The sequence below is a fragment of the Physella acuta genome, unplaced genomic scaffold (genome assembly GCF_028476545.2).
Source record: "Physella acuta isolate Inbredline_101_S28 unplaced genomic scaffold, ASM2847654v3 ptg001452l, whole genome shotgun sequence".
Taxonomy (NCBI): Eukaryota; Metazoa; Mollusca; class Gastropoda; family Physidae; genus Physella; species Physella acuta.
Genome location: NW_026732967.1, coordinates 104,926 through 122,214, shown reverse-complemented (window position 1 = coordinate 122,214; position 17,289 = coordinate 104,926). Strand labels below are relative to the sequence as shown.

The following is a 17,289-nucleotide window of genomic DNA, read 5'->3' as shown; positions in this document are numbered from 1 at the left end:
TAAGGTGGCAATTACGTAGATCCTAAATGCAGCCTCTATTATCTCGTGGTAGTGACCTAGAAGTTTCATGCAGTCTCTAGGCTCCCTTCTCTGATATATTTCTCCCAAGATTGATAATGATCTTTTTTCTTGAGAAACATATAAATCCAACCATCTTCACCCTGTACAATAAAAATATATTTCTGTTAATGTAAAATTTTAAACAGAACTTACAATAAATTATCACCATTTCATTGCACATAGTTTTGGAAACAGTGAAGGCCGTTGTTACAATTTTAGTTTTAATTTATTAAAATAAAATTTTAAAATATAGATGCGGGTATAAAAATAAAGCAAATGTTAAAATCTTGTGTAAAATGTGAAAGAACAGAAGTTACTTTAATATAAGATTCACTAGGGATGATGTCATAAGGAAGAAGTTTGATCACCAGTCTGTAGTGGGCACTTTTCATGTCAGTATCTATTCCACCCTTGACTTCAAACACAATCCCTCTGCAAGTCAAGTCAATTAACTTTTTTTTTAATTGACTAACAAGTAAATTAGAAGGTTGAGCTATAATAACAATGTGAATAGCAAAGGGAGTTTTAATATTTAGGCTATACAATACAAATTTATAACAACCATTGTTCTATTTTTAAATCAATGATGTATTTAATTTAGTGCTAACTTAAGCATACATTTATACTTAGTTGGCATACAATCACATACCATTACTCTTTAGTACTATATATAATTTAGATAACTTGATTTATAAATTAACACTAGCAGTAAAAAAAAATTGATAGGTATAAATTATGTAAAACCTCAGGAGGCTGGATGCATTATAGTATTTTCAACCAGAAAAAATAGATTAATGAAAGACACAAATGAGTTGACAACCTTGTGCTAAATTCAGGTGGCTCTATTGTGGCATTTTTAGCCTCAGGAAGGGGGTGTCGGTTGCCAGGAAATTTCATAATTTTAAATCCAGAGCTTTTTATTTTTAATCCATTCATCTTTATCTTAAGCCGCACAAATCCTTCTTTTGTTCCCTCGTCCACAGCTGTTCAAGCAGAAAAGTTAATGTTTGAGGTTAATATTATATACATTGTAAATGAAGTTATATCTCAATGTTTGCGCTGCAGATCCCAAATTTACAACAGATATTATCATCTATTATCATATATTATCTAGTTAGTAGACTAGTAAGTAGACGAAAAAAATTAAAGTAATAAAAATAGACTGCATTATCTAATAAGTTGTAACATTGTAACATGATGACATAGGCATACATAACAATAACATATAGATCTAGGCCTATATTACATAGATGAAGATCTATTCCATACATACCCTATTGAGTCGCTATTTGACTTCATAGTCATACTAATACTATGTCGATTGTAAATCTATTTCTATAATTTTTCTATGCATATGCCATAATGAGATGACTATTATTAGGCCTATAGCCGCCTATAGGCCTATATAGATTAGGCCTAATAAAAAAAGGCCACTGCCCTATACTACTTACTACTTAAATATTAAATATTATTAATAAAATAATAACTATGATAATAATAAAGACCTAGTCTAGATCTATAGATAGTAATAGATATTAAGAATGTAGATCTAGCCTTTATTTAATACTAAAAGTATTAGCCCTAATAATAAATAATTCAATTATTAAATAATTGGATTAAAAAAAATAAAAAATAAAAACTTAAGCCTAAAATTAATTTACAAATTTTATATTTTTAGAATCAATGCTATAAAAGTTGCAAATCCAGAGAACTTGAAAATAATTTGTTGAGTTTAAGGCTACATTTCTATTTATTTTCATCAAGCCTAAGTTATAACCGGATGTTTCACTTTCGTAAGACAAATATTGATTGGCTGTACAGTAACTTAGTGATCGATAACTATTTGTTTACAAAACTTTGCAGATCAAGTTTTTAAATAACAATGCAAATTAAAAACCCCATGACCTAGTTTTCTATTTTTAGCTTACAATGTGTACAATAAAATCAATGGCGGCCTATCCAATAGCAGGATGCCATTGTTTATGTCGCCATTACACGTGAAAACCAAATTGTTTTTGCTTTTTTTTTAATTTTTATTTAGTTACCGAAAATATTATAAACATCAAATACATCCAATCTTTAGTAAAGTCCGAAAAAAACCAGACAGACAGGATTTTATAACCATATTAATTGTAACTACGCCGTGCCTGATTTTTAAACTAATTTATACACCTCTCAAATACCTTTGAGAGTTTTCTCGCTCGTGTCCATTAAATAATTACAAAGAATTTATTTAGTTTAGAATCTAATATCAGGACTTGGTCTACTTCAGTAAAATACACTAAAACCTGTAAGTAGGAAGTGGACTTTGACAACACACAATACACAAAGCTACGATTTCTTTCGCTAACTCTCGTCTGTTAGCTTTATTTTTTCATGATACAGGGAAGTAACTGTGGAAAAAAAACAACTTCGGCCTGATTGTTTTACTTTTGACCGTTTTTTTAAAAAAGAAACTCTCCCTTGGGGTGGTTCATAAATGACGTCACACTCGTAAAGGGGGGGGGGGGGTCCGTAATTTTGTGATGGTGTGTGATGAGGGGAGGGGAGAGGGTTCAGTTGGTGGGACGTCACATATTTGCATTAACGAAAAGTAATGTTAGAAAACAAATTTTAGCCGTTATTGCGCGTTTTAGAAAACTGTTTTAATAAATTGTAATAGGAATTGATTAAAATACTCTATGTTGAGAGAGTTCAGTCAAGATTTTTTAAAAAAAATCGATGTTTTAAGAAAAATTAACTGCAATTTTGAGCAGAGTTTCTTCCAGGCATCTCTTCGGGGGGGGGGGGGGGGGGGGGGGGGGAATTTTTACCGCCCCCTCGAACGAAATGAAATTTATATAATTTATATAGAAAATATATACTTTTAACAGTGTCCGCCCCCTCCCCCCCCGAAGAAAGTTTACCGCCCCCCCGAAGATTTCAAGTGCCCCCCCGGAGAAAACCCTAACCCTGGAAGAAACACTGATTTTGAGGGGGATTGTAGGCTGAGGTGCAGTGGCGTAGCCAGGATCGTCTCAAGGGGGGGGGTCCAATTTTTACCCGGGGTCAAACTTTCGATTTGCACCCCCCCCGCAAACTTTCGATTTGCACCCCCCCCCTCAAACTTTCGCTTTGCACCCCCCTCAAACTTTCAATTTACACCCCCCTCAAACTTTCGATTTGCACCCCCCCCTCAAACTTTCGATTTGCACCCTCCTCAAACTTTCGATTTGCACCCCCCTCATACTTTTTATATATATACCGAGGGGTCTATGGGGGGGTTATGACCCCCCCTAACCCCCCCTGCCTACGCCACTGCTGAGGTGTGACGCCATTTTAGGGTGGGGGGGGGTCTGGTTTTTCGTGACGATGTGTAACGGAGGGAAGGGGGGGGGGGAGGTAAAAATCGTCAAAAAAGCGTGACGTCATTTATGGATGACCCCTTCACGGTAAGTCTATTTTGTGGATGACCCCTTCACGGTAAGTCTATATTGGTTCCTAAAGCCAGCAAGTCTACCAGTCTCTTCCACGCATCGCCCCCCCCCCCCCCCGAAGAAAGTCTAACCCCCCCCCCCCCTCCCTCCCCCCCCCCCCCTCAGAACGAGATGGAATTTTATAGAAAAATTATACTTTTAACAGTGTCGTCCCCCCCCCCCCAACCCCGCAAAAAATATCGTCCGCCCCCATTGCAAAGTTAATGTATGTAATAATCCTAATTTATAAAAGGCCATGTGCGCTCTTCTCTCTCTCTCTCTCTTTCTCTGTCCGCAAAAAATTTTCGCCGGACATCACGTCAGAATCGGCAGCGATATATCGAGAACTTTTTACGGACTTTTGTTGAAAATAATATGTTAGATGTTTTAAATGTATAACCACAATTTTACTTAAAGAAGAAAAATAAAAATTAAAGGCGTATTCGAATGTAGAGAAACAGTATTATTTATGCAACCGGAAAAGCATTAATAGCTGTGTAAAAGAACGCATAAAACGGTGACGACACTATTGCTTACTAATGACGTCATTTGCCGTGTTTGGAATAAAAAAAGAAATGAACTATTTCATTCAAATTTGATTTAGATCTACGTACACTATGAAATGTAGACAATACAATTTTTCCGGCCTAAACTCATAACATTTATTTATACAAAATTTTTGTTTGGAACTGGCTAATTTGGGATAAAAAAATTAATTTGAAAGAAAAGGCATATTCGCGTAAGTTAAGATTTTAAAATACGTCTTTCATTCTCTGCATTTTATAAGGTGCCTAAATAGCGGAGATGTTAGTGTATTATAAACCACGCAGGTGGTGCGGGTTCGAGACCCACCAAGTCAACTTGGTTAATGTATTTTTTTTTATTTTGCTCGGACTAAACTTAAAAAAAAATTCAATTAGGATTCTAGATCTAGATTGTCGGGTGTCCGATAAGGCACTTCCCGGCGCCGCAGGCGCTTCAAATTTGGCAGGATCTTGCCTTGGGGCAACAGAGCACGGGGGCCGGTTGACCGAAGAGTCTACGATGAGGGGGTCAAAACTGACCTCGACTGACCGGTACCTTATATGAGCTATAAATCGAAAAAAAATGTCCACGTAGGAACCTCTTCATAAGACCGACCCTCGGGCGAATTAATTAAGTATTCAAATTCTCAATGTTTTCGAAAGCCTAAGCGAAGCTGGGCAGCATGCCTAGTTATTATTATAGTAGGGTACTTTGCATTACAATCTCTAAAATGAAAAGAGTAATGAGTAATGGGATTTGCAATTTGTTTTTTTATGCGCACTTCTTCGCCCCATACCTGAACATGCACGTTTCTAGAAACTGAACAACTGACATGTTTCGTGTAAACAGAGAAAATATTTTTGTGCTAGCCGCCAGCGGACATTTAAATACATTTACACCTGTAGTTTGCTGCATACGTTAGGAGGTGAGTGGCTGAGTTAATGAGTGTATGGGTGACTGGATAAGTTAATATGTGAATACATGAATTGATGAGTGGGTGTGTAGATGAGTGGGTGTGTAGATGAGTGAGTGTGTAGATGAGTGGGTGTGTAGATGAGTGAGTGTGTAGATGAGTGGGTGTGTAGATGAGTGAGTGTGTAGATGAGTGAGTGTGTAGATGAGTGAGTGTGTAGATGAGTGAGTGTGTAGATGAGTGAGTGTGTAGATGAGTGAGTGTGTAGATGAGTGGGTGTGTAGATGAGTGAGTGTGTAGATGAGTGGGTGTGTAGATGAGTGAGTGTGTAGATGAGTGGGTGTGTAGATGAGTGAGTGTGTAGATGAGTGAGTGTGTAGATGAGTGAGTGTGTAGATGAGTGGGTGTGTAGATGAGTGAGTGTGTAGATGAGTGGGTGTGTGATTGGGAGAGTGAGGTGTAAAGGAATTCTCTTCTTCCCGTGAACACTAAAAAAAGCCATGTTTATTTTTTTTTTAAACCATGAGACGGCCCAGCCATGTGCACTCCCATAGTTGACATGGAAAAAATAGCCAGAGACCACGCGCGGGCCATGCTGCCAGCAGAAGTGAAGAAATACGCAGACAAGGTCCCCTTCTACGACTGGACAACAATGGACGTCTATTACGGTACAGTTTAGCCATTTTCTACATTAACTGTTGTGTTAGAAGTTTATTATTGTTCAGCTGACCCATAGTTCATACCAGATTTTTTTAATTCATGGGTCGGCCCACCAGCCCCCCCCCCCCATATAAGCCAGATATATGCTATGCCAATGTCAACATGTGCAATGACTTCAGTTCAAGCGCCCAGCTGCGCTAAGCATCTTAAGTAAGTCGTCTGCTGGTGTACCTGTTTGTATAGCGGCCTACATGGTTGTCATTTAATCCCATCTTTTTGTTGGTGTTTTAATTTTTGCTAACCACACTTCTGTAAGCCCCCTAACCAAAAATGGAAGAGGTTTACCACTATTAGTAAATCCTTAACCAAACGGTTACAGATGTGGTTTACCAATGTTGTGTGTATACTTTACTGTTTGTAGCCTGTGTGTTGGGTGTTTGTGTTGTGTGTATACTGCACTGTGTGTAGCCTGTGTTGGGCGTGATGCTAATGTGACACCTGTATGACTGTACCCGTGCCACAGGACCGACCCAGTACAAACGAAAAGACGTAGTGCCCCAGCCTAAGGTTCACGTGCTGTACTGCGCCAACCTGTCCAACAACACGGGCTCCGAGCAGTGCTACTCCCTGACCAACGAGAGGTACACCCTCTCCAGGTGCAAGATCACCTACCAGAGGAACTTCAAGTACGGCGGCAAATGCGGCGTCTCAGCGGAGCTGCCCGGCGTCAAGACTGGCATGAAAGCTGACTTCACAGGGGAGGTGACCAAGTCTAAGGGTGGGTCTTTACAGGGGGAGGTGACCAAGTCTAAGGGTGGGTGTTTACAGGGGAGGTGACCAAGTCTAAGGGTGGGTCTTTACAGGGGAGGTGACCAAGTCTAAGGGTGGGTCTTTACAGGGGAGGTGACCAAGTCTAAGGGTGGGTCTTTACAGGGGAGGTGACCAAGTCTAAGGGTGGGTCTTAACAGGGGAGGTGACCAAGTCTAAGGGTGGGTCTTTACAGGGGAGGTGACCAAGTCTAAGGGTGGGTCTTTAGGGGAGGTGACCAAGTCTAAGGGTGGGTCTTTACAGGGGAGGTGACCAAGTCTAAGGGTGGGTCTTTACAGGGGAGGTGACCAAGTCTAAGGGTGGGTCTTTACAGGGGAGGTGACCAAGTCTAAGGGTGGGTCTTTACAGGGGAGGTGACCAAGTCTAAGGGTGGGTCTTTACAGGGGAGGTGACCAAGTCTAAGGGTGGGTCTACAGGGGAGGTGACCAAGTCTAAGGGTGGGTCTTTACAGGGGAGGTGACCAAGTCTAAGGGTGGGTCTTTACAGGGGAGGTGACCAAGTCTAAGGGTGGGTCTTTACAGGGGAGGAACTAGGCTTGTTCCCATTACTAATTTACCCAGACCTGGCGCATGTTCCAATGGCTAGCTGAACTAGACCTGGCACATGTTCCAATGGCTAGCTGAACTAGACCTGGCACATGTACCAATGGCTAGCTGAACTAGACCTGGCGCATGTTCCAATGGCTAGCTGAACTAGAACTGGCACATGTTCCAATGGCTAGCTGAACTAGACCTGGCACATGTACCAATGGCTAGCTGAACTAGACCTGGCGCATGTTCCAATGGCTAGCTGAACTACACCTGGCGCATGTTCCAATGGCTAGCTGAACTAGACCTGGCACATATTCCAATGGCTAGCTGAACTAGACCTGGCACATGTACCAATGGCTAGCTAGACCTGGCGCATGTTCCAATGGCTAGCTGAACTAGACATGGCACATGTTCCAATGGCTAGCTGAACTAGACCTGGCACATGTTCCAATGGCTAGCTGAACTAGACCTGGCACATGTTCCAATGGCTAGCTGAACAAGACCGGGCACATGTTCCAATGGCTAGCTGAACTAGACCTGGCACATGTTCCAATGGCTAGCTGAACTAGACCTGGCACATGTACCAATGGCTGGCAGAACTAGACCTGGCACATGTTCCAATGGCTAGCTAGACCTGGCGCATGTTCCAATGGCTAGCTGAACTAGACCTGGCACATGTTCCAATGGCTAGCTAGACGTAGAACATGTTCCAATGGCTAGCTGAACAAGACCGGGCACATGTTCCAATGGCTAGCTGAACTAGACCTGGCACATGTTCCAATGGCTAGCTGAACTAGACCTGGCACATGTTCCAATGGCTAGCTGAACTAGACCTGGCACATGTACCAATGGCTAGCTAGACCTGGCGCATGTTCCAATGGCTAGCTGAACTAGACCTGGAACATGTTCCAATGGCTAGCTGAACTAGACCTGGCACATGTTCCAATGGCTAGCTAGACCTGGCACATGTTACAATGGCTAGCTGAACTAGACCTGGCACATGTTCCAATGGCTAGCTGAACTAGACCTGGCACATGTTCCAATGGCTAGCTGAACTAGACCTGGCGCATGTTCCAATGGCTAGCTGAACTAGACCTGGCACATGTTCCAATGGCTATCTGAACTAGACCTGGCACATGTACCAATGGCTAGCTGAACTAGACCTGGAACATGTTCCAATGGCTAGCTGAACTAGACCTGGCACATGTTCCAATGGCTAGCTAGACCTGGCACATGTTCCAATGGCTAGCTGAACTAGACCTGGCACATGTACCAATGGCTAGCTGAACTAGACCTGGCGCATGTTCCAATGGCTAGCTGAACTAGAACTGGCACATGTTCCAATGGCTAGCTGAACTAGACCTGGCACATGTACCAATGGCTAGCTGAACTAGACCTGGCGCATGTTCGAATGGCTAGCTGAACTACACCTGGCGCATGTTCCAATGGCTAGCTGAACTAGACCTGGCACATATTCCAATGGCTAGCTGAACTAGACCTGGCACATGTACCAATGGCTAGCTAGACCTGGCGCATGTTCCAATGGCTAGCTGAACTAGACATGGCACATGTTCCAATGGCTAGCTGAACTAGACCTGGCACATGTTCCAATGGCTAGCTGAACTAGACCTGGCACATGTTCCAATGGCTAGCTGAACAAGACCGGGCACATGTTCCAATGGCTAGCTGAACTAGACCTGGCACATGTTCCAATGGCTAACTGAACTAGACCTGGCGCATGTTCCAATGGCTAGCTGAACTAGACCTGGCACATGTACCAATGGCTAGCAGAACTAGACCTGGCACATGTTCCAATGGCTAGCTAGACCTGGCGCATGTTCCAATGGCTAGCTGAACTAGACCTGGCACATGTTCCAATGGCTAGCTAGACGTAGCACATGTTCCAATGGCTAGCTGAACAAGACCGGGCACATGTTCCAATGGCTAGCTGAACTAGACCTGGCACATGTTCCAATGGCTAGCTGAACTAGACCTGGCGCATGTTCCAATGGCTAGCTGAACTAGACCTGGCACATGTTCCAATGGCTAGCTGAACTAGACCTGGCACATGTACCAATGGCTAGCTAGACCTGGCGCATGTTCTAATGGCTAGCTGAACTAGACCTGGAACATGTTCTAATGGCTAGCTGAACTAGACCTGGCACATGTTCCAATGGCTAGCTAGACCTGGCACATGTTACAATGGCTAGCTGAACTAGACCTGGCACATGTTCCAATGGCTAGCTGAACTAGACCTGGCACATGTTCCAATGGCTAGCTGAACTAGACCTGGCGCATGTTCCAATGGCTAGCTGAACTAGACCTGGCACATGGTCCGATGGCTATCTGAACTAGACCTGGCACATGTACCAATGGCTAGCTGAACTAGACCTGGAACATGTTCCAATGGCTAGCTGAACTAGACCTGGCACATGTTCCAATGGCTAGCTAGACCTGGCACATGTTCCAATGGCTAGCTGAACTAGACCTGGCACATGTACCAATGGCTAGCTGAACTAGACCTGGCGCATGTTCCAATGGCTAGCTGAACTAGAACTGGCACATGTTCCAATGGCTAGCTGAACTAGACCTGGCACATGTACCAATGGCTAGCTGAACTAGACCTGGCGCATGTTCGAATGGCTAGCTGAACTACACCTGGCGCATGTTCCAATGGCTAGCTGAACTAGACCTGGCACATATTCCAATGGCTAGCTGAACTAGACCTGGCACATGTACCAATGGCTAGCTAGACCTGGCGCATGTTCCAATGGCTAGCTGAACTAGACATGGCACATGTTCCAATGGCTAGCTGAACAAGACCGGGCACATGTTCCAATGGCTAGCTGAACTAGACCTGGCGCATGTTCCAATGGCTAGCTGAACTAGACCTGGCGCATGTTCCAATGGCTAGCTGAACTAGACCTGGAACATGTTCTAATGGCTAGCTGAACTAGACCTGGCTCATGTTCCAATGGCTAGCTAGACCTGGCACATGTTACAATGGCTAGCTGAACTAGACCTGGCACATGTTCCAATGGCTAGCTGAACTAGACCTGGCACATGTTCCAATGGCTAGCTGAACTAGACCTGGCGCATGTTCCAATGGCTAGCTGAACTAGACCTGGCACATGGTCCAATGGCTATCTGAACTAGACCTGGCACATGTACCAATGGCTAGCTGAACTAGACCTGGAACATGTTCCAATGGCTAGCTGAACTAGACCTGGCACATGTTCCAATGGCTAGCTAGACCTGGCACATGTTCCAATGGCTAGCTGAACTAGACCTGGCACATGTACCAATGGCTAGCTGAACTAGACCTGGCGCATGTTCCAATGGCTAGCTGAACTAGACCTGGCACATGGTCCGATGGCTATCTGAACTAGACCTGGCACATGTACCAATGGCTAGCTGAACTAGACCTGGAACATGTTCCAATGGCTAGCTGAACTAGACCTGGCACATGTTCCAATGGCTAGCTAGACCTGGCACATGTTCCTATGGCTAGCTGAACTAGACCTGGCACATGTACCAATGGCTAGCTGAACTAGACCTGGCGCATGTTCCAATGGCTAGCTGAACTAGAACTGGCACATGTTCCAATGGCTAGCTGAACTAGACCTGGCACATGTACCAATGGCTAGCTGAACTAGACCTGGCGCATGTTCGAATGGCTAGCTGAACTACACCTGGCGCATGTTCCAATGGCTAGCTGAACTAGACCTGGCACATATTCCAATGGCTAGCTGAACTAGACCTGGCACATGTACCAATGGCTAGCTAGACCTGGCGCATGTTCCAATGGCTAGCTGAACTAGACATGGCACATGTTCCAATGGCTAGCTGAACAAGACCGGGCACATGTTCCAATGGCTAGCTGAACTAGACCTGGCGCATGTTCCAATGGCTAGCTGAACTAGACCTGGCGCATGTTCCAATGGCTAGCTGAACTAGACCTGGAACATGTTCTAATGGCTAGCTGAACTAGACCTGGCTCATGTTCCAATGGCTAGCTAGACCTGGCACATGTTACAATGGCTAGCTGAACTAGACCTGGCACATGTTCCAATGGCTAGCTGAACTAGACCTGGCACATGTTCCAATGGCTAGCTGAACTAGACCTGGCGCATGTTCCAATGGCTAGCTGAACTAGACCTGGCACATGGTCCAATGGCTATCTGAACTAGACCTGGCACATGTACCAATGGCTAGCTGAACTAGACCTGGAACATGTTCCAATGGCTAGCTGAACTAGACCTGGCACATGTTCCAATGGCTAGCTAGACCTGGCACATGTTCCAATGGCTAGCTGAACTAGACCTGGCACATGTACCAATGGCTAGCTGAACTAGACCTGGCGCATGTTCCAATGGCTAGCTGAACTAGAACTGGCACATGTTCCAATGGCTAGCTGAACTAGACCTGGCACATGTACCAATGGCTAGCTGAACTAGACCTGGCGCATGTTCGAATGGCTAGCTGAACTACACCTGGCGCATGTTCCAATGGCTAGCTGAACTAGACCTGGCACATATTCCAATGGCTAGCTGAACTAGACCTGGCACATGTACCAATGGCTAGCTAGACCTGGCGCATGTTCCAATGGCTAGCTGAACTAGACATGGCACATGTTCCAATGGCTAGCTGAACTAGACCTGGCACATGTTCCAATGGCTAGCTGAACTAGACCTGGCACATGTTCCAATGGCTAGCTGAACAAGACCGGGCACATGTTCCAATGGCTAGCTGAACTAGACCTGGCACATGTTCCAATGGCTAACTGAACTAGACCTGGCGCATGTTCCAATGGCTAGCTGAACTAGACCTGGCACATGTACCAATGGCTAGCAGAACTAGACCTGGCACATGTTCCAATGGCTAGCTAGACCTGGCGCATGTTCCAATGGCTAGCTGAACTAGACCTGGCACATGTTCCAATGGCTAGCTAGACGTAGCACATGTTCCAATGGCTAGCTGAACAAGACCGGGCACATGTTCCAATGGCTAGCTGAACTAGACCTGGCACATGTTCCAATGGCTAGCTGAACTAGACCTGGCGCATGTTCCAATGGCTAGCTGAACTAGACCTGGCACATGTTCCAATGGCTAGCTGAACTAGACCTGGCACATGTACCAATGGCTAGCTAGACCTGGCGCATGTTCTAATGGCTAGCTGAACTAGACCTGGAACATGTTCTAATGGCTAGCTGAACTAGACCTGGCTCATGTTCCAATGGCTAGCTAGACCTGGCACATGTTACAATGGCTAGCTGAACTAGACCTGGCACATGTTCCAATGGCTAGCTGAACTAGACCTGGCACATGTTCCAATGGCTAGCTGAACTAGACCTGGCGCATGTTCCAATGGCTAGCTGAACTAGACCTGGCACATGGTCCGATGGCTATCTGAACTAGACCTGGCACATGTACCAATGGCTAGCTGAACTAGACCTGGAACATGTTCCAATGGCTAGCTGAACTAGACCTGGCACATGTTCCAATGGCTAGCTAGACCTGGCACATGTTCCAATGGCTAGCTGAACTAGACCTGGCACATGTACCAATGGCTAGCTGAACTAGACCTGGCGCATGTTCCAATGGCTAGCTGAACTAGAACTGGCACATGTTCCAATGGCTAGCTGAACTAGACCTGGCACATGTACCAATGGCTAGCTGAACTAGACCTGGCGCATGTTCGAATGGCTAGCTGAACTACACCTGGCGCATGTTCCAATGGCTAGCTGTACTAGACCTGGCACATATTCCAATGGCTAGCTGAACTAGACCTGGCACATGTACCAATGGCTAGCTAGACCTGGCGCATGTTCCAATGGCTAGCTGAACTAGACATGGCACATGTTCCAATGGCTAGCTGAACAAGACCGGGCACATGTTCCAATGGCTAGCTGAACTAGACCTGGCGCATGTTCCAATGGCTAGCTGAACTAGACCTGGCGCATGTTCCAATGGCTAGCTGAACTAGACCTGGAACATGTTCTAATGGCTAGCTGAACTAGACCTGGCTCATGTTCCAATGGCTAGCTAGACCTGGCACATGTTACAATGGCTAGCTGAACTAGACCTGGCACATGTTCCAATGGCTAGCTGAACTAGACCTGGCACATGTTCCAATGGCTAGCTGAACTAGACCTGGCGCATGTTCCAATGGCTAGCTGAACTAGACCTGGCACATGGTCCAATGGCTATCTGAACTAGACCTGGCACATGTACCAATGGCTAGCTGAACTAGACCTGGAACATGTTCCAATGGCTAGCTGAACTAGACCTGGCACATGTTCCAATGGCTAGCTAGACCTGGCACATGTTCCAATGGCTAGCTGAACTAGACCTGGCACATGTACCAATGGCTAGCTGAACTAGACCTGGCGCATGTTCCAATGGCTAGCTGAACTAGAACTGGCACATGTTCCAATGGCTAGCTGAACTAGACCTGGCACATGTACCAATGGCTAGCTGAACTAGACCTGGCGCATGTTCGAATGGCTAGCTGAACTACACCTGGCGCATGTTCCAATGGCTAGCTGAACTAGACCTGGCACATATTCCAATGGCTAGCTGAACTAGACCTGGCACATGTACCAATGGCTAGCTAGACCTGGCGCATGTTCCAATGGCTAGCTGAACTAGACATGGCACATGTTCCAATGGCTAGCTGAACTAGACCTGGCACATGTTCCAATGGCTAGCTGAACTAGACCTGGCACATGTTCCAATGGCTAGCTGAACAAGACCGGGCACATGTTCCAATGGCTAGCTGAACTAGACCTGGCACATGTTCCAATGGCTAACTGAACTAGACCTGGCGCATGTTCCAATGGCTAGCTGAACTAGACCTGGCACATGTACCAATGGCTAGCAGAACTAGACCTGGCACATGTTCCAATGGCTAGCTAGACCTGGCGCATGTTCCAATGGCTAGCTGAACTAGACCTGGCACATGTTCCAATGGCTAGCTAGACGTAGCACATGTTCCAATGGCTAGCTGAACAAGACCGGGCACATGTTCCAATGGCTAGCTGAACTAGACCTGGCACATGTTCCAATGGCTAGCTGAACTAGACCTGGCGCATGTTCCAATGGCTAGCTGAACTAGACCTGGCACATGTTCCAATGGCTAGCTGAACTAGACCTGGCACATGTACCAATGGCTAGCTAGACCTGGCGCATGTTCCAATGGCTAGCTGAACTAGACCTGGAACATGTTCCAATGGCTAGCTGAACTAGACCTGGCACATGTTCCAATGGCTAGCTAGACCTGGCACATGTTACAATGGCTAGCTGAACTAGACCTGGCACATGTTCCAATGGCTAGCTGAACTAGACCTGGCACATGTTCCAATGGCTAGCTGAACTAGACCTGGCGCATGTTCCAATGGCTAGCTGAACTAGACCTGGCACATGGTCCAATGGCTATCTGAACTAGACCTGGCACATGTACCAATGGCTAGCTGAACTAGGCCTGGAACATGTTCCAATGGCTAGCTAGACCTGGCGCATGTTCCAATGGCTAGCTGAACTAGACCTGGCACATGTTCCAATGGCTAGCTAGACCTGGCACATGTTACAATGGTTAGCTGAACTAGACCTGGCACATGTTCCAATGGCTAGCTGAACTAGACCTTGCACATGTTCCAATGGCTAGCTGAACTAGACCTGGAACATGTTCCAATGGCTAGCTTAACTAGACCTGGCACATGTTCCAATGGCTAGCTGAACTAGACCTGGCACATGTTCCAATGGCTAGCTGAACTAGACATGGCACATGTTCCAATGGCTAGCTGAACTAGACCTGGTGTCCGCACCATCCACAGGATCTGACGTGGAGAAGGAGCAGAAGTTGATCTGGTCAGTCAACAGCAGGCTTAGGGTCAAGCCCAACCAGACAGCCAAGGTAGAGATGGTCGTCAAGGAGCAGGAGTTCAACGAGGACTTTGAGCAGCTCTGCACGTTTGATGGTTTCGTGAGTACACACTTCTGTACACGTTTGATGGCTTCGTGAGTACACACTTCTGTACACGTTTGATGGCTTCGTGAGTACACACTTCTGTACACGTTTGATGGCTTCGTGAGTACACAATTCTGTACACGTTTGATGGCTTCGTGAGTACACACTTCTGTACACGTTTGATGGCTTCGTGAGTACACAATTCTGTACACGTTTGATGGCTTCGTGAGTACACAATTCTGTACACGTTTGATGGCTTCGTGAGTACACACTTCTGTACACGTTCGATGGCTTCGTGTGTACACAAGCCGCCTTTATATAACATCGTTGTACACAAAGTTTGTTTGCACTCAATGAGTACATGTTTGTATATACTTGTATGGTACACTTCAAGATTGGGTGTATGTGATGTAAACGTGAGTGTCCATGTGTACATGTAGAAGGTATGACAAACCTGAGTGTGTACATGTAGAAGGTATGACAAACGTGAGTGTCCATGTGTACATGTAGAAGGTATGACAAACCTGAGTGTCCGTGTGTACCTGCATGTCCACCAGAGATGCATGTAACGTACCAACTCTTGCAGGTGACGCTGATGTACGTCACCAAGAAAGACCGCGAGCCCATCGTGTTCCTAGAGCTTACGGCTGCCGACATACTGACCAGCTGCCACGGGTTTCACCCTGACCACGACGGCAAGCCGACCTTTGTCATGAAGGGCACGTGCTCATGCAGGATGGCAGTGGAGCAGAGCATTTATGTGTCAGAGTCGTCGTCGGTCTAGTCTTAGTCTAGTTTTAGTGCAGTCTAGGTCCAGTTTTAGTCCAGTCTAAGTACAGTTTTAGTACAGTCTTTGTCCAATCTAGGTCAAGTTTTAGTACATTCTGTGTCCAGTCAAGGTCCAGTTTTAGTGTAGTCTTTGACCAGTTTAGGTCCAGTTTTAGTACAGTTTTTGTCCAGTTTTAGTCTAGTTAGTTTATGTCCAGTTTTAGTTCAATATTTGTCCATTTGTAGTCCAGTTCTAAGCAAGTCCATTCTTTGTACAGTCTTTTTTCAGCCCATTCATAGTTCTAGGTTTAGACCACTCACGTGTCTAGGTTTAGACCACTCACGTGTCTAGGTTTAGACCACTCACGTTAAACCACTCACGTGTCTAGGTTTAGACCACTCACGTGTCTAGGTTTAGACCACTCACGTGTCTAGGTTTAGACCACTCACGTGTCTAGGTTTAGACCACTCACGTTAAACCACTCACGTGTCTAGGTTTAGACCATTCACGTGTCTAGATTTAGACCACTCACGTGTCTAGATTTAGACCACTCACGTGTCTAGGTTTAGACTACTCACGTGTCTAGGTTTAGACTACTCACGTGTCTAGGTTTAGACCAACATGACACAAGTCCTCTCACACTTTTGGTTATATTATCTGTCCAGTTTTGATTTAACATGCATATTTTTAAAGAATATTTAGTTTTTTTCAGTTCTATTTTTAAGTTGTTTTAATACGCACTTCATACAAAAACACACAACACGTGTAAAAAACGCAGCACACATATAACATAGCACATATACAACAGAGAGCACATTTTTAAGTTAATTGTTTTAATATACACTACATACAGAAAAACACACAGCACCACATATACAACACACAGCACATATACAACACACAGCACATATACAACACACAGCACATATACAACACACAGCACATATACAACACACAGCACATATACAACACACAGCACATATACAACACAGCACATTTACAACCTTATACAGTAAAAGATTTGCATTACATAAACAACACAAATACCATACAACCTATAAATAACACACATCATATATAAAGCGCAGAACAAAACAATGAAATGGTTATTGTAGATCTCTTGTTTTACCTTCTACAAATGTTAGATAAGAAAATAGATTTTATGTTACACAAGTTCATGCAAGTTCTTTTAAAACTAATGTTGTATTTTTAGGTGCAATAAAAGTTTTCATGTTGAAATCTGTACAAGAAATTACGTTTGTTATTTACTTTCATCTGTTTTGTTGGTTTTAAGATTTTCTCAAGCCTGAAGATAACGAGCAAACCAATATTTTAGACTATTACGTTCTGTGGGGTTATGGGCAAATAATATTTTAGACTATTAGGTTTTTTTGTTTATGGTAAGGGCTATCTTGGTTTCCTATAGTAGTTAAAATCTGTTCTTCTCTAAACGCCTAGGATTTCAATTCCACTACAAACCATTTGAAAGCCTGTTGAATTTTTCGACGTGTTGATAATTAGGAATAATGAATTCAAAACAAGCAGGACGTTATACGGGATAGAAATGGGTAAAAAATGTC

The 17,289-nt window shown here is 44.6% G+C and overlaps 2 protein-coding genes across 7 annotated transcripts; one reads left to right on the top strand and one right to left on the bottom strand.

Moving 5' to 3' along the window:
* Positions 1-21: 21 nt before the first annotated feature.
* LOC131927987 (uncharacterized) lies at positions 22-2,435 on the bottom strand. Of its 5 annotated transcripts, none has more exons than XM_059283867.1 (4): positions 2,349-2,435; positions 881-1,043; positions 378-492; positions 22-161 (listed from the first exon to the last, which is right to left on the bottom strand). In XM_059283867.1, the coding sequence occupies exons 2-4, from the start codon at positions 994-996 to the stop codon at positions 66-68; spliced, it is 327 nt and encodes a 108-aa protein (XP_059139850.1). In that variant the 5' UTR covers positions 997-1,043; positions 2,349-2,435; the 3' UTR covers positions 22-65. The 5 variants fall into 5 exon arrangements, with proteins under 5 accessions (XP_059139850.1, XP_059139848.1, XP_059139851.1 ...); XM_059283865.1 differs by having other exon boundaries at positions 1,722-2,403; XM_059283868.1 differs by having other exon boundaries at positions 1,773-2,403.
* Positions 2,436-4,714: 2,279 nt separating this feature from the next.
* On the top strand, positions 4,715-16,917 carry LOC131927973 (uncharacterized). Of its 2 annotated transcripts, none has more exons than XM_059283851.1 (5): positions 4,715-4,965; positions 5,490-5,621; positions 6,137-6,391; positions 14,807-14,955; positions 15,527-16,917. In XM_059283851.1, the coding sequence occupies exons 2-5, from the start codon at positions 5,492-5,494 to the stop codon at positions 15,722-15,724; spliced, it is 732 nt and encodes a 243-aa protein (XP_059139834.1). In that variant the 5' UTR covers positions 4,715-4,965; positions 5,490-5,491; the 3' UTR covers positions 15,725-16,917. The 2 variants fall into 2 exon arrangements, with proteins under 2 accessions (XP_059139834.1, XP_059139833.1); XM_059283850.1 differs by having other exon boundaries at positions 5,481-5,621.
* The last annotated feature ends 372 nt before the right edge of the window (positions 16,918-17,289 follow it).

Bases quoted from the DNA above. Each gene is read 5' to 3' on its own strand.
- LOC131927987 (XM_059283864.1), bottom strand. From the start codon at position 2,271: ATGGACACGAGCGAGAAAACTCTCAAAG. The intron at 1,044-2,243 runs GTATTTGAGAGG...CTGCTTGAACAG, and splicing joins GAGCGAGAAAACTCTCAAAG to CTGTGGACGAGGGAACAAAA. The intron at 162-377 runs GTAACTTCTGTT...TTTATTGTACAG, and splicing joins CTAGTGAATCTTATATTAAA to GGTGAAGATGGTTGGATTTA.
- LOC131927973 (XM_059283851.1), top strand. From the start codon at position 5,492: ATGTGCACTCCCATAGTTGACATGGAAAAAATAGCCAGAGACCACGCG. The intron at 5,622-6,136 runs GTACAGTTTAGC...CCCGTGCCACAG, and splicing joins AACAATGGACGTCTATTACG to GACCGACCCAGTACAAACGA. The intron at 6,392-14,806 runs GTGGGTCTTTAC...CACCATCCACAG, and splicing joins GGAGGTGACCAAGTCTAAGG to GATCTGACGTGGAGAAGGAG.